Source organism: Pecten maximus, chromosome 14, assembly GCF_902652985.1.
Source record: "Pecten maximus chromosome 14, xPecMax1.1, whole genome shotgun sequence".
Taxonomy (NCBI): domain Eukaryota; kingdom Metazoa; phylum Mollusca; class Bivalvia; order Pectinida; family Pectinidae; genus Pecten; species Pecten maximus.
Genome location: NC_047028.1, coordinates 20083930 through 20107491, shown reverse-complemented (window position 1 = coordinate 20107491; position 23562 = coordinate 20083930). Strand labels below are relative to the sequence as shown.

General features: G+C 36.6%; 2 protein-coding genes across 6 annotated transcripts; one reads left to right on the top strand and one right to left on the bottom strand.

The window, feature by feature from the left end:
- Positions 1 to 1360: 1360 nt before the first annotated feature.
- Positions 1361 to 8958, bottom strand: LOC117342851 (NXPE family member 2-like). 2 transcript variants are annotated; one of them, XM_033905128.1, is made up of 5 exons: positions 8861 to 8958; positions 7521 to 7615; positions 5091 to 6023; positions 4416 to 4468; positions 1361 to 2678 (listed from the first exon to the last, which is right to left on the bottom strand). In XM_033905128.1, the coding sequence occupies exons 2-5, from the start codon at positions 7610 to 7612 to the stop codon at positions 1882 to 1884; spliced, it is 1875 nt and encodes a 624-aa protein (XP_033761019.1). In that variant the 5' UTR covers positions 7613 to 7615; positions 8861 to 8958; the 3' UTR covers positions 1361 to 1881. The 2 variants fall into 2 exon arrangements, with proteins under 2 accessions (XP_033761019.1, XP_033761018.1); XM_033905127.1 differs by lacking the exon at positions 8861 to 8958 and adding an exon at positions 8001 to 8119.
- Positions 8288 to 16620, top strand: LOC117342853 (NXPE family member 4-like). Of its 4 annotated transcripts, none has more exons than XM_033905131.1 (5): positions 8288 to 8523; positions 12004 to 12097; positions 12474 to 13151; positions 15785 to 15834; positions 16115 to 16620. In XM_033905131.1, exons 2-5 carry the CDS (start codon positions 12030 to 12032, stop codon positions 16369 to 16371), a joined length of 1053 nt encoding a protein of 350 aa, XP_033761022.1. In that variant the 5' UTR covers positions 8288 to 8523; positions 12004 to 12029; the 3' UTR covers positions 16372 to 16620. The 4 variants fall into 4 exon arrangements, with proteins under 4 accessions (XP_033761022.1, XP_033761020.1, XP_033761023.1 ...); XM_033905129.1 differs by lacking the exon at positions 12004 to 12097 and adding an exon at positions 9416 to 9566; XM_033905132.1 differs by lacking the exon at positions 12004 to 12097 and having other exon boundaries at positions 8292 to 8523.
- The last annotated feature ends 6942 nt before the right edge of the window (positions 16621 to 23562 follow it).

The window sequence follows — 23562 nt, the reverse complement described above, 5'->3', positions numbered from 1 at the left end:
CGTTTGACATTACCGTCATTACTAAAGTAGCTATTATTCACTGTTGTATGTGATACTATAAGATTAATCTATAGCCAACACAAACCCTGTAAGTCTCAAGTCATGAATGTAAATATAATCATTTTGTCGCTAAACAAGTATTTACTTTACGTCTGTCAAGCCTCAATGTGTCCGGCTCTATCAAATCATCAGACTTTAGAGTCAAAAGTTTAAAACCGTTAGAATTTCTTTCTTTGTATCATAAATATTATCTCGTTTTATGACCAACGGTTATCAGAATGAATATCTTTATATATGATATGTGTGTTGAAATTGGCATATACGTAATGCAAATATTATTTCTCTAAAGGACCTTCGATGATCGAACTCTAACATGACCAATACTCATTACCGTCGGTCTGTCCAGTCCTGCTCAAGTCCCATATAGGTCACGATAATAAGTATTGGACAGTCTATATTCATGTCTACACAATTTCGGTACTGGAAACTGACTATGCATAAACCTCTAATGTTTTGTTAAGAGTATGCCCATCAAATTCTACTACTACACTGTAGATCATTTGGACAGAGGTAAACATGTTGAATATAATTACAAGATTGTCCCAATATCATTACACAATGAAACCTCCGTTAAATCGTACCCTGTGTCAGTGCTCGCAAGAGTTAAAGCTTCTGTAATGACAAAGGAAAACAAACACGGAGAAAAAATGGATATTGTTGTCAGTAGTCGGGCTAAAAACTGGCTTGTCTGGTGCACAGGCGCTTGCATAGAAAATGTTATTTTCATTTTTTTTACAGTGGTATGTGTAATCTGTTAAGCTGAAGGTTGTACTCAACAGATTACACATACCACTGTCATATAAAAAAAAAAATGAAAGTCATATTTTCTATGCAAGCGCCTGTGGTCTGGTGTGCATTATCGACACTACGAAATACAAGATATGTGCTGGTACGAGATATATATTGGTATACATTAATCATGATCCCTATTGTTAAATAAAATACCTATTAAGGCATTACTACTTCTCCTTTTTAATTACGTGTTGATATAGCTGTCATGCCCCCTATATCAACAATACCTAGCTTTGTTGAGTAGAACTGTAATGATAGTGAGCGAGTGTTCCACTCAACTATTATACAGTAAGTGATAATTATATCTTTATGTTTTCCCTCGGCTGTCATGCGTGTCCTTTCAATATCGAATGATGGAGGCAATATTACTATTCGATGCCGTCCATCGATTGCCAATGAATTTGATCCGAGTGCCTTGCCGTCGAACAAGTATAAATATATATAAGTAGTTTTTTGTTGTATTGTCGAATGTAGAAAATCACACCAAATAAAAAAGCACCCAAAACGGTTAAATTATGAAAGCATTTTTATTATTACATATATTATAGAAGAACTTTATCTATCCAAAATGGACAAAAACATCATTTAATGCCAGATCATATTTCTACATAGACCTACTACGTGTGTACTGTAAGTCTATGATGGCTGTTATTTTGTACGCTCTGTAATTGCTATTTCTAATAACATCATTTAATTTACTCTTATTCAACAAATTTTGTTTCGATCTTTATCGTGGAAACTGCGCATTTCCTTTTTGCTTCAACTTGATCTACCCAAAAATTTATAGCAAGTTCGAAGTTTTAGCAAATTCTAATATACTCGTTACACACAGGCCTGAGTTCACATCAATTCAGGTTGAACGACTTCTTAACGTTCAGGAAGGTGTAGTTGAAGAACTCGACCTTCATCTAAACGGCATGGTTTCGATTCCCAAACAGACGTGTAAATGTTTGGAATTCATCTATGGACACTCCAGTTTCCCACACACTTATGGCCAGTCACTAAGTCCAGTAAGATTTGAAATAACCATCATTTATAACTATTACGGCATAGAAGTTGCATTAACAGGTGAACCTGACTCCAAATAACCGTCTCTTCCGGATGGATGTCGATGTTCTCTATCCCAACTGTCATATCCCAATAGTTGATGAATAGCACCTTGTCATGTAGTCCGTTAAACTCCTCAAACCAAATTCGCTTATGTTCCAGCCATATAGCATCCACTGGTGTAATCCAATCAAAGTAAGTCATTGCGTGGGGTCCTTTGATGACGATATCTACATCCGGGGATCTTAGGAGTAATTTTTCCACAGATACCCGGATCTTACGAACGTGCAATCGAAAAACATCGTATGGGATTCTCATGAAATGTCCCCATAGATGTATGATAATAACGCTATTGTTTCCTGAACCGACTTCATCTAAGTGTTTCGAAACTGGTTGTAACTTATATTTGGGGACCAAGAAATTTGCGAAAAATGGGGATCCGTGTGGATACCACGACAATGAATTGTTGTACTGATTTTCGGCGTAAACGAAATCGTGCCAGCTTCCACCTGGCATTGGTTTAGTAAGGTAAAACATTTGTAACATAGAGACGAAAATGTGTACGAATGATCTAGTGTTAGAATCCCCCATAATCATCAGGTGACGTCCCGTAAGACATTTGTGGTAATTCCTAACTGTCTTTGTCAGATTGCTTTGACACCCTGTGATCGTCCATTTATCTTGATAGTTGAAGCCGGATGGACTAGGTTCCCGCCACGTATTTTCTCTTGGGCGACGAGAACATAAATTTGGTTTTCTTTTCAACACGTAACCAGGTTCTGTGAAGAAAAAGAAGATAATTAAGTTTTGAAGTTATAAAAACTGCTAGTATCATTAATAACTAATGAAAGACAGAGGCTAAGAGTTACTTGATCTGCAAATGACTTGTGTAAATACTCACTTGATATTAACACTGTAGCGTATATGACTGGTAATGTACAATTTGTAGTCGTATAGTGTGGGACCTTAGACAGAGCTAGGATTAACAGAAATGTACGCGAATGGATGCCTAATGCTCAAATATGTGATTTATCTAAATGAACTACAGTGTATAGTGACGTTTATTTCTTCCCAAGGGGTGATTTATCCATCGCCAGCAAACCTGCAACGGTAGGGACTAGCTGAGAGCTAAAGTGCCAGCTATGCCAGGAACATGCATATCCTTTCAGCCTGTAAGATCGCACTGGCACAAGGACGATACCGGTGGAGGCATGACCAGGTGCTTCGGGAATTGGCAAATGTTCTTGAGGTGGAAAGGAAGAAGAAGAGGCCACCTCCATTTCGCAAGCACAATCCTCCTCCATCCGGTTCGTAAAAGAAGGAGAGACACGGGAGATGAGAGTAGATCTGGGGAAGAAGTTGGTATTTCCGGACACCATACAGACAACGCTACGTCCGGATGTGGTGATATGGTCTGCCGAATCCAGGCAGATTGTAGTCATCGAGCTGACTGTTCCCTGGGAGGTGCGGTGCGACCTGGCTAATGATAGGAAACGGGCCAAGTATGCAGAACTCAGCGAACTATGTAGGGAGCGAGGATGGCGAACTCTGCTATTTCCTGTGTAGGTTGGATGCAGATGATTCCCAGCACGCTCAGCCTGGAAGACATTGCAGACTGTGTGTGTGGTCGGGAAAGCACGCAGGACTGCAGTACGTAGACTAGCAGAGGCTGCCGAGCGCGCATCATGCTGGTTTTGGTAGGAAAGAGACTGGAAGCCATCCATTGACGGGCAGTGAGTTGATCACCACTGTCGAGCCACCATCACGAGGACGTTCCGGGACAAGGGTTGAAACGTCTGGAGGACCCGGTTGATGATATCAGTGGATTTGCAGTATTCCACCAACTGTATTGGTACATATAGTGAAGTTTACTTCCTCCCCAGGGGTGATTCATTTAAATGAACTACAGTGTATGGTAAAGTTTACTTCTTCCCAAGGAGTGATTTATCGAAATGAACTACAGTGTATAGTGAAGTTTACTTCACTTCATTTGTAACTTTTGGATTTAGTCTACCTGTTTATATATAATGGCAACCGTCGTTTAATATCACAAACAGCTTAATAGCAAAAGTACTAAAATGATGTAAAACGGATGAATCAGCATATTCATCATTGTGGTTTTTAATATCATTACTGTTTGTTGTTTTTTTTGTGAGTGTGTGTGTTTTACTGCATATGTAAATAATAATACTATTTGTGCAAATGTTAAAACTGATTTTCTTATTCAAATGTTGCGATTCTCAGGCATAATATTGTATCCTTGAACAAGATACTTCACTCTATTGTGTTTCAGTCGACTCAGCTGTAAATGGACACGTGAAAGGATGGATTTGGAAATATCATGTGAAAGCCGTTACCACCGAATGGTACCTACGCATGCATAGTTGCGAAAGACAATGGCTAATACAAAATGTACTTAATAACCCGATAACCACGGATGATTTTTGATTGTAAATGGCTATATTATTGTTATAAAGTGGTATGTACGAGCCATCATTGTTATATGTAATACCTACTTCCAATAACTGTAATCTGTATTGGTTCTCCAATCGGCTGATGTTGTGTATATCTAGAAAAAAAGTTTATAATTGTACACTTTATAAAACATGCTTTTTAAATCAGGTTATAATATCTATATTTGATAGCAATACATGTTCAAGACACACGGATTGTTGACATGGGCATTTTGTATCAAGGTATCGCCATTTATAGTTGTCCACGGGTATAGGTTGGCATCGTAAGTGGATATTTTACCAAACAACATTTTGATATCAACATATTTAAAACACTCATTCCATAATTTATTTACTAATCTAAGATTATATGTCTGATAAATTTACTTAAACGTGTATGGATAAGTCGATTTCATGTTCATCTATTTTGAACTTAGATGTAAATATATCATCTATGATTACTCTATGTCATGTCATGTTTCATGTCAAATTCATGTATCCTAAGGTAGGGTTTTAAATGGATTTTGATAATAATATAAAAAGACATGTCTGGAGAACGTAATCGCCTAAGTGTAGCACCTCACCCTCCTGATATGGCCCTATGTCCCTACCAAATTCATGTATCCTAAGGTAGGATTTTAAATGGATTTTGATAATAATGATAAAAAAGACATGTCTGGAGAACGTAATCGCCTAAGTGTAGCACCTCACCCTCCTGATAGTGCCCTATGTCCCTACCTTATTCTGTCGGCGATCTGACCTGGAACAGTGAGATTGTTGGTACCTCGAATAGCTACCCAGTCACCACAGGAAAGTTTCGGGGACGACGGTTTTGCACTGTACCAATAATATCCATAGTTAAGACGGGTGAGATTGCACATGTTTTCCTTCCTCAGTGAAAACACTGGCAGCGGCCCACAGGGAACGCTTTCCTGAACTAACCTGTCCTTGCTCACAAATTGCGCGTACATTTTGTTGAGGATGCCATAATTGTTGATTGCGTTCGTTACAGAATTTACGTCATTCTTGGTATGACTAAGAGCAACATGAATGGTCGGCTGGCCAGCCCAGGGAAGAAGAACCTCACCCGAATACGTTCCGTCGCCGTTGTCAGTGACAACGCCGCTCACGTGAGCGTTAACCGATGTCTCTTTCATCCACATTCTCAGAAAGTCTCCGCCGAGGGTAATATTCCGTCCTAACTTATCCTTCATGAAAATTGTTAGTCGAAATTTCTCTCCTACCCGAAAAAAATTCTTTGAGGGGTTTTGTACTTGAAAAAGTGATCGCCTGGCTCTAGCTGAGAAGTTGCTGCTATCATTTTCCTTCGGTTTAGATTTATCTGGAATTAACTCACTTTGTTCTGTTATTTTTCTGTATTTGTCACGTTTTCTAATGAACTCATCCAGTATCTTCATTAAATCTTTCTTCGAAATATACTCTTCTGAATTTGATTCCAGTGGAGGTTTCCCAACGTTTGATGAGCGGCTTGATGAGCTGTTAACCTTTGCAGGATTTATAATTGATCGTGATGTCTTGTCCGTTTCGAAGAAATATTGATTAGACCCCTGTGTAATCCATGTATTTACTTTTCGACTTTCATCCGATACGTAATCCTTGGCCTGAGGCTCCCGTGTAACAGTCATCTTGGTTCGATACAGAATCACGTTCCTAGATAATGTATGTAATTATATAACATTAAGGCATGGTACGTCTATGTTAATAGGACTTACTTTGATGACATGGTAATTTCCGTAGGACCTGAAAACTTTTATATTGGGAACATCTTATAGATATACAATTCATTCTTTATGCTAAGATTAATCATATCACACGAAGCGTGTTAAAAGTAGACATAAACGTAAACGTAAACGTTAACATAAACGTAGATATAAACGTAGACATAAACGTAGAGGTAAACGTAGAGGTAAACGTAGACATAAAGGTAGACATAAACATAAACGTAGAGGTAAACGTAGAAGTAAACGTAGACATAAAGGTAGACATAAACATAAACGTAGACATAAACGTAGACATGAACGTAGACGTAAACATAAACGTAGACATGAACGTAGACGTAAACATAAACGTAGACATAAACATAAACGTAGACATGAACGTAGACGTAAACATAAACGTAGACATGAACGTAGACGTAAACATAAACGTAGACATGAACGTAGACGTAAACATAAACGTAGACATAAACATAAACGTAGACATAAACGTAGACGTAAACGTAAACGTAGACATAAACGTAGACATGAACGTAGACATGAACGTAGACGTAAACATAAACGTAGACATAAACATAAACGTATACATGAACGTAGACATAAACGTAGACGTAAACATAAACGTAGATATAAAGGTAGACATAAACGTAGACATAAACGTAAACGTATACATAAACATAAACGTAGACATGAACGTAGACGTAAACGTAAACGTAGACATAAACGTAGACATGAACGTAGACGTAAACGTAAACGTAGACATAAACGTAGACATGAACGTAGACATGAACGTAGACATAAACGTAGACATGAACGTAGACATGAACGTAGACATGAACGTAGACATAAACGTAGACATGAACGTAGACATAAACGTAGACATAAACGTAGACATAAAGGTAAACGTAGATTTAAATGTTAACGTTAACGTAAATGTTAACGTAGACGTAAACGTAGACTCAAATGTAAACGTAGACTCAAAAGTAAACGTAGACTCAAATGTAAACGTAGACTCAAATGTAAACGTAGACTCAAAAGTAAACGTAGACTCAAATGTAAACGTAGACTCGAATGTAAACGTAGACATAAACGTAAATGTATTAGACAAATGAGTTTCACTAAAGTCGTAATACATCTGCACGTAAGTCTACGTCTGCTCTTTAAGTGCACTTAAAATAAAACATAAGTGATTTGAACAACGGATGTTGCATGATAAAACAAATATAAACCAGATGTATAGGCTAGCCAGGCTATCAAAACACAGGCAATTGCGATGTTGGTAGAGATCAAATTCATAGTCACACAGATTAACTAAATGCTTCATCTAAAACGGAACCCATGCACTATTAGGATCTGCAGCCGTGAAATATTAATGATATCAAACGAGAAAATATCTTACATTTCATAATCAGAGTGGTTAAGATATACTTACCAAGTGAGAAAAACTGTACCTATGCATGCTAGGATTATTTGATACGGAGTTAGAACAAATAATCGTTTCCTCTTCTTTTGACTACCTTCCATGACCTGTGTTTAAAATATGATTAAATTCTTTTAAATCCTTCCCTAAAGAAAGTTTTCATACCATCAGGAAGAGAATATTCTATGTTGTGGAGAAATTCCTTAAGTTAAGAAACACTGGAGAAATCGGGTACAAATCCGATTCCATTAGTCTTCATTTTATTCATTTAACGGAAGAAAGAAAAATATAGACCAACAGATACGCCTATTGTTCACCATCACATAGTAATTAGATATCACATATGTACATCGACAGAATAGTTTATATACACTTAGTTATCAATACTTTAACGAAATCAGGAGAGCGACAACGTAAACAGAAAAGCAGATATTTTTGCGAAGAAAAATATTCTGGAATACGTAAAACACAGTAGGGTTCACGCACACTCACCCTTGTAAACCACAAGTCCGTTTGTGTATAAGTCCAATGTATTCACTGAACTGGACATCTAGACACATACGTGGTACAGTACTATAGAACAACAATTGAGTCTGATAACAATAGTCTTTTCATACATTTCACCGGGGCGATTGCTTAAGCAGTAACTAACTGTTTCATGTGAGATAGCTTTTCGCATGAATGACCTCTTCCTATATACTGGTCAAGGTATATGTATTTATTTTTAGAATTATGTCCAAATGCGAGTATGTATTTGACCAGTGGCATTTTGCATTACCTATTGGCGATTTTACACTTGAATAGGCCTAGGTCATCTGTCCCACTATTTCTACACACTATCATACGACGATTACCATTTCCAATGAGTAACCTTAATAGTGATTGACTGATGTTCATACCAGATATCCTTAAATGTCTTAAAAGTCACCCGTCCTTAGATGTAACTTGAAATGGCTTGGACTACATTTCAGAAAGTGTTTACTCTTGTAGGAGCTACATGTGTACTCGTTACCTGGTAAGTAAGATTTTGAATGTCTTTATGTGTCTGCTCCACGTATGGTAAACCTCTTAACACTCCGAAATTCACGTTATGATGCTATTTTTGATGTAGTCCGTCAAAGCCGGATTCCTAGAGGATGTCAGTATTTGTTGGATCCTATACAGTGTACTTAAACGCCAACTTTTTTATCAGGGAAGTTTGACGCAAAAATATTCTTTGGTATTATAAGTTAAATACGAAATCTAATTAAAATCAGTTGATATACCAGGCGAGGAACACTTTTATAAGCAACGTAATGTGAAATAAGGTTACACGTGCAATTATAAACCAAAATTATATCATCTTTCCTTACTGCATGTGGAGATCCGAGTCGAGAGTTGGATCCCTATCCGGGATAGTCTGTGTTTCTGTTGAATGGAACCTGGTGTCACGAACTGAACTTGACGGTTATACATGTAGTTATATCCGTAGGCAATACAATTTATCTGAATTGCTCTGTGTGACCTCGTGAGGCGGGTCTCAGGAAAACAAACAATATCAGAAAGAAGAATCAGCATATAATGGCTTCGAGTAGAGCTATTTGTAAAACAGATATAGTGACAATATATATATATATGTATAAACGTTAAACTGTATTGATATGGAATCTATCGTCGATTTAAACGCCAGAGCTTTGCAGACAAACGCCTTATTGCGCTTAATATATACGATAATAATAAGATGTGAATACTATTATACAAATGATGCATAATGGGAGGTATTTCAATAAATAAAAATCTTTAATGACTGAAATGCCTCACTCTGTGCCATATTTTGCATTTCCTCTATGGCGACATAAACTTGAATAGGCCTACGTCATCTGCCCCACTATTTTTACAAACTATCATACGAGGATTTATATTTACAGTGAGTTAGCTTACTCGTGATTGCCTGATGCTCATACAAGATATCCTTAAATGTCTTGAAAAGTCGCCCGTTCTTGGATGTAATAAAATGGCTTGGACTACATTTCGGAAATTATTTACTCTTGTAGGAGCTACATGTATACTCGTTATCTGGTGAGTAAGATTTCGAATTTCTTAATATGTCTACTCCACTAGGGTAAACCTCTTCACCCTCCGAAATTCACGTTATGACGAAAGACGGATTCCTACAGGAAGCAAGTATTTGTTGCAGCCTATACAGTGTATTTAGACAGATTCGTATGTGTAACTTGTCGGAAACCCATTAAATTCTGCCCTTATCGTGAGTCAAAGAACGACAAGGACTGAGTTTTTGTGTTGAGGTTTTGTGAATGAGTGTTTATAACACCTTTTCAGATGTGTAGGGGTTAAATTAGCATTCGGTAATGCGGAATGTTAATCTACTAAATCTAGTGTCATTAAACGACACAAAAAGGTGGTATAAACATTCGACAGAAATAATTAATGTCAGGTCCAAGTAGGAGTCAAGGCTCAGGATTGGTAGAGATGTGGCGATTAGGAGGGTGACATTGGACCTTATGTGTACTTTATACGAGCACATTTAATGAAGAAAAAATGTTTGAGTTTGTCATCATTTCTTATCAAAATACAGAAATTAGGAAATTGTCGTTATCAGTACTTAAACGCCAACTTTTCGATCAAGGAAGTTTGACACAAAAATAGTCTTTTGTATTATAAGTTTAATATGAAATCTAATTAAAATCAGTTGATATACCAGGCGAGAAACACTTTTATAAGCAACGTATCAAAATCAGTTGATTTACCAGGCGAGGAACACTTTTATAAGCAACGTAATGTGAAATAAGGTTACACGTGCAATTATAAACCAAAATTATATCATCTTTCCTTACTGCATGTGGAGATCCGAGTCGAGAGTTGGATCCCTATCCGGGATAGTCTGTGTTTCTGTTGAATGGAACCTGGTGTCACGAACTGAGCTTGTTGGTTATAGTTATATCCTTAGGCAATACAAGTTATCTCAATTGCTCCGTGTGACCTCGTGAGACGGGTCTCAGGAAAACAAACAATATCAGAAAGAAAAATCAGCAGACAATGGCTCTGAGTAGAACTATTGGTAAAACAGATATAGTGACAATATATATTTAAATGTTAAACTGTATTGGTATGGGATATATGGTTGATTTAAACGCCAGAGCTTTGCAGACAAACGTCATACTGCGCGCTTAACATATACGATAATAATAATATGTGAAAAACATTATACAAATATTGCATACTAGAAGGCATTTCAATTAATACAAATCTTGGATGACTGAAATGCCTCACTCTATGCCATATATCTTTGGTATTATTATTGCTTTTTAAGATCAAAGAACAAATGTTTATACGTACATAGTAAAATCCGGTCAAATAAATGTACCTAACGCGTGCTATAGAAACTTGTTAGCATGACGTCATGGTTATTTTGTGCAGTATATGTGATGCACATTAGCTAATTATGCTCCCTTGAAACATTTATCTTTCTTTTGATTTGTGGAAATGTACACAGCTTTAAAAAATAAATTTAACAGTAAAGCCCATGGTAAAGCCATGATAAATACTAAAAACTTACCAAGATACCTCTGTTAAGTTACACCATAGGCTTTTTAGATATTACCGTTAGAAGGCGACAACCAATTAACGTTTGCACGAGATATGTTGTAAGTCAGCCTACAGCTAGGCGAGTGGATACACTGTCATACACGTATATTTTGTAGCCTTTAGTGTATTTAGTTTAGTCGCCGAGATTTTCAAGATGTATTCCTACAAGTTTTACGGGCCTTACAATGTCGCTTGGATTTATTTATTTATTTATTTATTTATTTATTTTTCTCAATACTTTAACTCCTGTATTATCAATTATGGATAATAATACAGCTAGCATCGAGGAACTTACAATGAAAGGGGAACTTACTGGGCTCATAGATAATTCAAGGGTCAAAGGTCACAGGGTGTATGTATGTCGAAAAAAGGATAGGTGTTTTGATATATACGTGTTTCTATCCACACGACGTTACTGGATAGTTGGAAACACACGACAAAGTGGCAACGCGAGGGATATCCTTTTTAATCCTGCTTGATCCCAAAGGTGAACAAAGTACTTGAAATAGTGCTTTACAACCAATAAAGACATTTTATACTACAACAGGATCAATCGAGGACAAACTATTTTTATAACATACCACAATCAGCAGTAGTGTTGGAGATATTTAGCATGATGGGTACCCATCACATACTTGGAGAGCAGAAAAATACATAATTGATGTGTATGGAAAATTTAGGGTGAATATAATACATAATTGGTGTGTATGAAATAGATTAAACACAAATAACAATAAATCTATTGTAGCGTGTACTTTTGCATTGAAGAAAATCATGAACAGATGGAAATGACTTCAGATCCAATAAATGTCTGCTCCCCCGATTGCTATATTTGAGATTGTGATTTCTCTTTTTCAAATACCTGCTTTTCCTAACAGCTCTATTACCAACATCACGATTTCTATTATAGATATAAGCTAACAGAGACTAAAGTTGATGGAAGAAAGGAAAGGTCATATGGTTGACGTCATGACAAAATTGGGAAGGATTCTTTTCCATGTATGGTATGACGTTTGGCGTGTCCGTTTATATGCCTGCTAACACCTAGGTTTACATGACAGGTGTTGTTCGAACGAATACCTTGCGGAATATTCCGTCTGATTCTCCTTGTCTTTATCAAATGTGTCCATATTTATATTTTGTCCTCATTCTAAATTGAGTTAGATATATATTTTCTTTTCCTCGTCGATATCCTGTTTATCTTGTTGTATATGTAGTAGATATATAAATCCTAAGTGTACGACAGCACATCCTCAATCACACAGACATGTCGACATTTTCTCTTATTTTAAGATTGCAGAAATTAACAGTAATATACGACATTTCTTCAACCTTTAATTATAAGTTGATATCATAATGTCTTTTTCTATTTTGTTCCAGTATACATAGCTACTTATACAGCTGGGATAACAAGTTAAACTATACTGTGTACAGACCATTGCCGGATATTAAACCAAGTCAAAGTAAGGGATTCATAGATATAGATTTGTCGTCTATTCCCGACCCGAAATTATCCTACGTGAAAAGGTTGAATGTCGGACGGATTTACACTGTTGGTGAGCACGTAAGTGTCAAGGTTATTCTTCGGGACGCATACGGCCGAAGACTTCAAAATGGTGGCGATGTACTTAGAATTTGGTTAGTTAATTACGCATTGGGAGCTAATGTGATCGGTTCAGTTACATACGCAGGGCATGGTGTATATATTGGTAAAGTACTATTGCCTTGGAAAGGCAAAGCAATCCTTCTTGTGTCCATTGCCCAGACGCAACAAGCAATTAAATCCGTCATGTCAGCTATTAATGAATATGGGAATGTTTACGAAATGTACGGACTTTTCAGTAATGAGATAGACAGGTACCATGGACAGACCGATAAAACCCTTTGTAGTACAGTATCTAACAAAAGGCTTGGTTCTAACGTGTGTAATCTGACAGCACAAAATTTCGGGTATTCTTGGTTCTGTGGAAAACCTATATCTCTTCGTTGTAAAGACTGGAAGGCTGTGAGTGGAAGTTTGAAAACATTTCTACCAGAGTACATTGTCAATAAAACAAGGTAGGTCACTCCCATTCTGTGTCAAAATGTTCAATCGTTTAACCGAATAATATAATATTACATATATTCGGCTGCAGAGGGTACGCATTAAATCAATGAATTTTCTATGTTTACATTCATTCTCTTTCTGAAAATGTGACTTAACCCAGATTTGACCTAGATTTACACAGTGGATGATATCGATTTGACCTAGATTTGCATAATGGATGTCGTCGATTTGACCTAGATGTACATCATGGATGTCGTCGATTTGACCTAGATGTACATCATGGATGTCGTCGATTTGACCTAGATGTACATCATGGATGTCGTCGATTTGACCTAGATGTACATCATGGATGTCGTCGATTTGACCTAGATGTACATCATGGATGTCGTCGATTTGACCTAGATGTACATCATGGATGTCCTCAATGAAACAGAAGACGCCTATCCTCCTGGAACATCTGGTCTTTTGATTGTACATTTTGAAGTGTTTCTATGCAAATCTGAATAATTGGTTCATATTGTTACGCTCGTTTTATTTATTCTGACTCAATCTAATTAAAATATAGGCTACATGAACATCTAACGACATCGCATAAAGGGTCATGTTCTGGTGACCTTTGTTATCTCAATATTTCACTTTTAGGGCGAATTGACAATTTTTTGATGTCATCGATCTCACCTATTCATCACATCACGTATCTGAAGCTAACCATTTCGATACAGCCTGTATATACGAGGGATTGATATGTTTGAGCACTGCAGGAGGTACTCAATGATGTTCTTTTTAAGTCCTACTATTCTCTTACTATATAGGGTCGTGTACTCAAGGATTGGTGTCATTTGGTTAGTTTATATCGACGAGGTAGCACTCTAAAGTAAACAGGACAAGCGGCTTTTGCAAAATTGACAAAATCGGTGAAAGAGCAGTGATCCAATATTTGCATTAGAAAGGTTTAACACCTAAAGATATCCGAAATGGTACGGTAGCAACACTAGGGGAAATGTCCCTTCATATGCTACAGTGAAAAGGCGGGTGGCGGATTTAAGCGCGGCCGACAGAGCCATGAGGATGTCCCCCGTGCTGGAAGGCCTGTTAATGTTGCAACCGCAGAAATGATCAATAAACTTCATGATATTTTTATCACTGACAGACGAGTCACAGAAAGATACATAGCCAGTAGAGTTGGCATTTCACAGGAAAGAGTACATTCCCTTCTGACCGAGTATCTTGCAATAAGAAAGCTTTCGACCCGATGGGTACCAAGACTTCTGACAGTTGATCAGAAGCACACCAGGCGCACATTATCGTGTGCTAATCTGAATCTTTTTGAGGAAGATCCTGCCAACTATCTTCAGAGATTTGTTATTATGGATGAAACGTGGGCCCAAGAGGCCAAACAACAATCGCAACAATGGAAGCACCCTGGCTCTCCTCGTCAGCTGGGATGGTTATGTCCCCGTTTTTTTTTTCTGGGAGCAGAAGGTATTCTGCTGATATATTATCTCCAAAAGGGACAAACAATTATTGGCACATACTATGCGTCACTTCTGAGGCAATTAAGCGCCGCGGAAAGCTCACTAAAGGTGTGTTATTCCATCAGGACAATGTTCCTGTTCACAAATCTGTCATTACCATGACTGCCATTTACGATTGTGGCTTTACATTGATTGAACATCCGCCGTATTCACCTGATCTCGCTCCATCAGACTTTCATCTATTTCCAAAACTGAAAATAGCTATTTCAGGCACCCACAGTCCGATGTTGACGCATACATGCAGTGGATGGCTTTCTGAACAGCCAAGAAAAGTAGTTCTATAAAAGTGGCATTGTGGCCCTTAAACACCACTGGCAAAAGTGTACAGATACTGAAGGGGATTCAGTTCAACAATAATACCATATGTCCTGCAAAATTCACATCCTTCAATATGAGGTTCACAACATATATCAATCAGCCCTCGTACCTTTATGTTCGTTGGACGAAATAACTTGAAACAGACTGACAGATTATGCACTCTAGTCATGCAATTTCGCACATATGAAATTCACTTCCTGACGTGACCCCTTATACGATGTCGTTAGATGTTCATGTAACGTAGTGAGAATGACCATCTAGACTTTGATTAGATTGATTCCGACATGGTATGGTTTCGTTATTATATCAGTGTCTTTTTAACACAGTCTTGCTGAATGCATCCATAGTGGAAACGAACTTAATAATGTCATTTTCTAGTATGTATACCGCTATCCTTCAGGGGCTAATTATTGCCCACTCTCTAACAATAGATACATTACTCATTACCTCAGATGTGATTCCAGGTGTAGGAATATGACAAGAAATCATGCATTTTGTTTGCCGCGGAATGGCACGGAGGAAAATATATTGTTGGTGTGGTTTATGAATCGTAATAATGAATAAAAAAAAGACATTTCATGCATCAAGATTTATATATAAGATAAATGATTACCTGTCAGTTTTGCTACTGATTATAGAAAATGAAATGTTGTTTAGAAAAATAGTTCCCTATTTACAAAATGAAAGCTCCCTCATTACGTTCGAGGTAATGTGGCGGCGGTACACTCCGAGTTCCGAGTGACTCCACAACCCAGTTAAAATGCTAATTATTTCGTATGTTTGTATTTTAGAAAACAACACATGGTACTGGAGAATAGAGTCACGATCCAGATAAATGGAGGTAACATTCGGAATAAAACGTCATTAACGTCAGGTGGAAGGTTTAATTGTTTTTTCTGCAGACAAAAAAAAGTTTGCAAAATGCATTTAAGACGTCTGTGTTAGGCCAGAGTATTTCATTTAATTAAAATGAGCTGTTGGAAAATACCGCCATACAATCTTGCCAATTTCACAAAACCATAAAAAAACGAAACCATTTATGAAAGTATTTGCAATAAAATGTGCGTAATCTTCCATTTCCATTTTTTTCTTTCTTATTTATAATTTTATTCTTCTTTCAGATACAGACATAATGCCAAGAAGTGGTATCTCGTGTCACGACAGACCTAAGCTATCTACATGGAGCGAGAAAGTTCCAACAGGGTTTTATTATAAAAACACTTGGAATTTCGCAAACTGTCGGGGTCAAGTGAAGTGGACTGAGAGGTCATATATCAAATGTCTAAGTGGAAGACATTTACTTATTATCGGCGATTCAACTACGAGACAGATTGTTACATATTTAACACAAGAACTGAATTTATCCTTCTCTCCCTAGTCCTCAGCCATCAGGACCATACGTTCATTTTGTATTCGGGCATAATCATCCAAACAACGTGTCGTTGTCTTGGTTTCCACATGAACATCCATTTTTTAATTCAAACTATTTGACAATCAAATCAATGCAATCCGTTGCGAACAGGCTAGACAACATCGGCAGGAACAATAACAGTGTGGTTTTGATCCATATATGGGCACATCATGTCAGGATACCCCAACATGTATTCAGAGAGCACATCCGGGGTATAAGTAAAGCTGCCCGAAGACTATTGCGCAGATCTCCGGAAGTGAGTATTTTCATAAAAGGACCACACGCTACTCTATCTCGGGAATCGATAGTTCCAGTTGACTATTTAGCGCGTATTCATAAACAGATCTGGTCTGAGGAATTCCACGATCTACAAAACAACGTCACGTTTATAAACGTGTGGGATATGACTGCAGGAATAGAAAACTTCGATATACATCCAGACCTAACTATTGTTGCTGATATTGTTCATAACTTCATGTCTTATGTCTGTCCATCTTAATACACAGGGGAAAGTATTAAGTCATGTATACGTGATTGTGTAAAAAAAATGTCATGACATTCCATAATTTATTACTACGTAAAATACCTGTGCTCTTTATATACTTTTATGCTGCTTCATTCGTATACAGCGATAGATCGCAAAGGTTTGAGTGCATTTGTTCCATTTTGGGTGTCTTTGGAGGTGGCAATGGCAATGACAATGATCATTTGTAAATTAAATGTTTAGACTAATATAATTAACAATATAGATAATATCAAAAACAGGATATTGTCAAACTTGAAAGTAAATGGAAATTGGAGAGTATGACAGCATTAAAGTAAATGATATTGTGTACAATCGACAGATGACGTGTAGCAAGCGATGGGGAGACCCCAAACTACAATAAATACAGTTATATACCAGTAGATGGTAGTATTGAAAAAACACCAATGTGAAGCTCTCACCAAAAAATTACAAAGCAACAGTTAATGCCTGAAGCCATTCATACGGACTAAGGTTTTATTACTTTTTTATTTATTTATTTTTAAATTTAATCGAATTATTATTATTTATGTATTTATTTTGTTTATTTATCTGCTTTAGTGTTTTGCAAGGCCATTACGATCGATTTTAAATTTCAGAAAATTTACGCGTTACTGTAAGAATGAATTTTTGTGTTAAATCGGGATTAGGTCAATCTATATCAAGATTAATGCGGAATATTTAACGGTTATTCAGGTTAGTATTAGTATAAAATGCGGTTCCCTGGCGAAGAGAAATAGCAACAACAAGTCGGTCTCTGAACTAGAAACAGAAACGGCTGCATAGGAGAATAAGAATAAAGTACACAATAAAGTACACATCCATGCTAGCAGTAAACAGTATAAAATGAGATAAGGTTCGCAAACATATCTCGACTTTAGTTGTCAATGTTAGCATAGCCACTGTTTCGAAGTTTGTCGTCAGAATTATTTGATAACAAGATGATTTTTACAACAGCTGTTCCTTTATTTTCTTTCAAAGTTTAAAACTCCAACTGTCCCCAAGTCTGGTGAGTATTCATTTCTGTCGAGCATAAAAACTATCTTCAAAATGTAAAATTTGTCAACTTTGTCGGTTATTGCTGTTAAAGTAACGGCTAACCTTGACGTATGAGAAACCTTTATCGCAACAACGCAATACAGTTTCGATGATAAAATAACAAATTTTGTTTTGATGCAAAATACTAATGTACCTCATTTGAATATTATCAGGCTCCTTATATTTCCTACACTTAGGTTTTAACTTATGAAGGACATTAGATTGGCCATACGACTCGTACGAAACAGCGTTTTAACATTGAGTTGTCTTTCCTTACTTGGAATATTTTACGAAGTTACTGAATGAAGGAGGACAACTCTCGCTTATATGATGTCTCCAGGGTTTACAAAAATATTTAATGTCGGTTAAACACAGGCGTCTGCTTCTGGTAAGTATATATAGAAAACACCTATAGTCGGAGTTTGGGATAACACTTGTTTTCTACGAATGCGAACCAGAGAGTGGTTAAAAATTAAAATACTTTTTACTTTGATGTTGATCGAAACATAACCAGCGTTTAAGGTCTTTATGGCATATTAACACAAATCGTACACTTAATTGGGCTACTTAGTCGTAGTGATTTTATTTTATATACATTTCGATTATTAATTATGTTGATTATGATTTTGGTAACTGCGTGTAATACTTTATATATACTTTATCGCAGCTTACAACGAAATATTTATCTCTATATCTACAACATAGAATATTTTCTCCCAAAACATACCCATCCAATAACTAAAAACAAATGTCTACATCAGCTAAATTTTCATTCGTAGTGATAAACATTCATTCTCTTGCCGTTTTCACATTCGTTAGTATTGGAGAACATATGCGTTATTATAGTGACAAACTGCTTTGTAAGAAATCTTTTGTACTCCAACAAGTGTTTGTATTGACTGACTGATGAGTTTCATGGTATGGATGTATATTCTTTTGACTGTTATAAAGCTCCTTCCCAGCTTTCGCTTTCTCTGCACCCCTGGAATATGTCACGACAAAAGTGAAGGCACAGTGCTAACCATCTTGTTGATAAAACAAAAAGGCTAGGTTGGTCCATTAAAGTATAGTTATACTGTCTTTGAACTTGGCTGTTGCTGTTGGCTGAATATATCAGATCAGGTCAGGTTATTTTGTTCTTGGCATCAACCAAATGCTCAGGTTGTGCTTTTGATTTTTCAATGACATACAGGTACATGTACCAGGTATTCCAGGGGCACAAAAAGAGAAAGTGAACGTAACCCATGGACCATCAATGATTATTAAGTCAAACTATTTTCCAGTATCAGGAACATGTTTGTCAGTGACATCCTTTGCATCGATAAACAGTAATGGCTACATAATTATGGCATTCAAAAACCCATCTCTAAGAGTCACACTTTCTCGACTGATTCACCAACACCAAAAACTCATTCAGTAACTACCTCAACCTAACAATTACAGACTAATGTATGTCACTGAGCCAGCTTCAGTGTAGCAAAGCGGAGGAAGGAAAGTTTTAGACTATAAGAAACAACTACAAATTTACTGAATTTGGAACTCTGTAATTTTAACGCAGTTCCAAATTTTAACAGATTAACACATTGAATTTGAGCCCCTAACCAGTATATAGAAAGAGCTATTTCCGCAACCTTTTAGAGATATTTCAAATTTTTCATAAGCTTGTGTTCATTTCTCAGTGTAATATTTAGGATTACAGTAAAATGATTTGCTTGTTCATCCCTATAATCAACATCGTGTCTCCTAGCTTCGTCTCGTCGTCAGTAACACGCCGGTAGTGTTATAGCCATATCCAAAATTATTAGGAGTTACAAATATAGGTATTTTTTCAGATTGCATAGAGGGTGTTGTCCTGTAAGTAAGACATGAGAGTTTTACCTGCTTCCCCTGCTTCATTAACCTAATCCGACAACAACATTTCAAATAACATCCTTTCTCGTCTTTCTGAACACCTTTTTGCGTAATATTTCTGTTTACATTACCTCATGTGTGGCCTTTAGCTGTGCGTTCCTTCCCTATGTTCCGCATGTGGTCTAGAGAAGCCAAAGTATCAATGTTGTAAAGATGCAACAGCGCCGACAGTCTACACACTGACCATCACTAAAAAGGCATACAAAATTCACCCATAGCATAATAACTATCTAATTGGTGCCCAGAAATGATAAAAAAAAACACAGTGTCCTAATAATGGATAAACCTGTCGTGTTGAGTAGTAACCTGTCGTGTGTTGACATTCGATTGGTACATGAGTAGATACTGATATAGGGGAAATAGGCATGAGACATGTGTTACTACATATACAATAAAATGATACCCGAGACTGTTAACAATGCCGAATCAGTCTTGAGGGCTAAGTTGTTAAATCGGGGAGTACAGGTACATGTAAAAGTGTTCCAATCTGAAATACTTTCTTTTTCATTAATATAAGTATAATGTTTTTGTGTGCATTTTGTTTGTGAGAATTTGATCTGTTCTCTTTTTTACTTTTTGACCAATTAATTGATTATATTGTTTTCTTAATTGTACATTCTGGTATTGCCGTCAACTTTGCTGGCAACCTTTTGAATTACTCGAATATTGTCACAGAAAATGTTGAACAAGATGCTCAAACGACTAAAATCATTTGATTTTTAAAATTCTGAAAAATACGTAAATATGTTTTAAAATTTTAACAAATTGATGTTATTTAACCTATAGAAATGAACACACATGCTTGTTTACATTTCAAGTCTGGGTCTTTTACATTGTATTTCATTTCACTATGTGTATAGGTATATTATGTGTGTGACACATGGGCTATGCTCAGTGCGGTGTAAGCTATGTTCAGACACCTCACTGTTCGCTTGTACATACACAAAGTGCACACGCACGTAATGTACTCGATGCACCGAATCATACACCTTCATAAAATTGTGATCACCTACTTTGCGTGTTACACGAACAAAACAAAAACAAAAAAAACGCGACAGGTTGGTAGAAGGAAAGCACGATTGAATTTCTTTGGGATACAATTAATTAATTTTCCACTTTATTTAAATGATACATACAGAAGTTTAGAACTTTTGGAACCTTTGGATGGTGGTTTTAACATTAAGATTACAATGTATTCATCAGCCTATTTTTGCTTTAAATCGGTCAAATTTACCCTTTGTTGGTGCGTCTTTAAGCTTTAATTTGGCGGTAAGGACTAGTAGCCCTTTGTCCGGTTAGGGTGGGAAACGTCAATGTGATGGCGGTATAAGAGCGTTCGTCAGTGGCCCCTACCGGGGGACTTAATCGTATCATTACAGCGTAACTAAACAATGACTAGACTTTGGTGTATATCACGACCAGTGTATAATATGAGCGTGACGTTTCGGTAATTACTCTGTCAGGCAAATGACCTATAGACAGAAATGTACATTTTACGTAATTTGAATCAAATCTACAGTTCTCCACGTCTACACTATAATTTATCGTCCAGCTCAAATCATGCATTGGCTGTGATATATACCAAATTATACTTACCAACCTGAAATACCAAACCATACCAATCTAGTCAAAGTTGAACACTCGACAGTCAAAGGTTGCTTAATTAATTGCATATATTACTACTTCTTACAAAGTCAACTCTTGTAAAATATCATATGATTTATCAAAAGTCTTAATCACATAACTCTGATCTGTAAGTATTCTAAATGAGTGGTTATTCAACCGACCCACGTGTCAATGCATTAACTGTAGCTATGTTATCGATTGGGACCAACGAATGATATGTTAACTATTAGGGCCATAGAGTGATTTGTTAACTATTGAGACCAAAGAGTGATGTGTTAATTATTAGGACCATAGAGTGATGTGTTAACTATTAGGACCATAGAGTGATGTGTTAACTATTGGGACCATAGAGTGATGTGTTAACTATTGGGACCATAGAGTGATGTGTTAACTATTAGGACCATAGAGTGATGTGTTAACTATTGGGACCATAAAGTGATATGTTAACTATTAGGACCATAGAGTGATGTGTTAACTATTGAGACCATAGAATGATGTGTTAACTATTACGACCATAGAGTGATATGTTAACTATTGGGACCATAGAGTGATATGTTAACTATTAGGACCAAAGAGTGATGTGTTAACTATTAGGACCATAGAGTGATGTGTTAACTATTGGGACCATAGAGTGATGTGTTAACTATTAGGACCATAGAGTGATGTGTTAACTATTGAGACCATAGAGTGATATGTTAACTATAAGGACCATAAAGTGATATGTTAACTATAAGGACCATAAAGTGATGTGTTAACTATTGGGACCATAGAGTGATATGTTATCTATTGGGACCATAGAGTGATATGTTAACTATTAGGACCATAGAGTGATGTGTTAACTATAAGGACCATAAAGTGATGTGTTAACTATTAGGACCAAAGAGTGATGTGTTAACTATTGGGACCATAGAGTGATGTGTTAACTATTAGGACCATAGAGTGATGTGTTAACTATAAGAACCATAAAGTGATGTGTTAACTATCAGGACCATAAAGTGATGTGTTAACTATTGGGACCATAGAGTGATGTGTTAACTATTAGGACCATAGAGTGATGTGTTAATTATTAGGACCAAAGAGTGATGTGTTAACTATTGGGACCATAGAGTGATATGTTAACTATTAGGACCATAGAGTGATGTGTTAACTATAAGGACCATAGAGTGATGTGTTAACTATTGGGACCATAGAGTGATATGTTAACTATAAGGACCATAAAGTGATGTGTTAACTATTGCGACCATAGAGTGATGTGTTAACTATAAGGACCATAGAGTGATGTGTTAACTATTAGGACCATAGAGTGATATGTTAACTATTAGGACCATAGAGTGATATGTTAACTATTAGGACCATAGAGTGATGTGTTAACTAGTGGGACCATAAAGTGATGTGTTAACTATTGGGACCATAGAGTGATATGTTAACTATTGAGACCATAGAGTGATGTGTTAACTAGTGGGACCATAAAGTGATGTGTTAACTAGTGGGACCATAAAGTGATATGTTAACTATTGGGACCATAAAGTGATGTGTTAACTAGTGGGACCATAAAGTGATATGTTAACTATTGGGACCATAAAGTGATGTGTTAACTAGTGGGACCATAAAGTGATGTGTTAACTAGTGGGACCATAAAGTGATGTGTTAACTAGTGGGACCATAAAGTGATGTGTTAATCAGTGGGACCATAAAGTGATATGTTAACTAGTGGGACCATAAAGTGATGTGTTAACTAGTGGGACCATAAAGTGATGTGTTAACTAGTGGGACCATAAAGTGATGTGTTAACTAGTGGGACCATAAAGTGATATGTTAACTATTGGGACCATAAAGTGATGTGTTAACTATAAGGACCATAGAGTGATGTGTTAACTATTGGGACCAAAGAGTGATGTGTTAACTATTAGGACCATAGAGTGATATGTTAACTATTGAGACCAAAGAGTGATATGTTAACTATTGAGACCAAAGAGTGATGTGTTAACTATTAGGGACCATAGAGTGATATGTTAACTATTAGGACCAAAGAATGATATGTTAACTATTAGGACAATAAA

Coding starts and splice junctions, on each gene's coding strand:
- LOC117342853 (XM_033905129.1), top strand. CDS start 9,442: ATGCTCATACAAGATATCCTTAAATGTCTTGAAAAGTCGCCCGTTCTT. Junction 9,567..12,473: donor ACATGTATACTCGTTATCTG/GTGAGTAAGATT, acceptor ATTTTGTTCCAG/TATACATAGCTACTTATACA. Junction 13,152..15,784: donor TACATTGTCAATAAAACAAG/GTAGGTCACTCC, acceptor TTTGTATTTTAG/AAAACAACACATGGTACTGG.
- LOC117342851 (XM_033905128.1), bottom strand. CDS start 7,612: ATGGAAGGTAGTCAAAAGAAGAGGAAACGATTATTTGTTCTAACTCCG. Junction 6,024..7,520: donor GGTACAGTTTTTCTCACTTG/GTAAGTATATCT, acceptor TACATTATCTAG/GAACGTGATTCTGTATCGAA. Junction 2,679..4,415: donor ACAGATTACAGTTATTGGAA/GTAGGTATTACA, acceptor TTTTCTTCACAG/AACCTGGTTACGTGTTGAAA.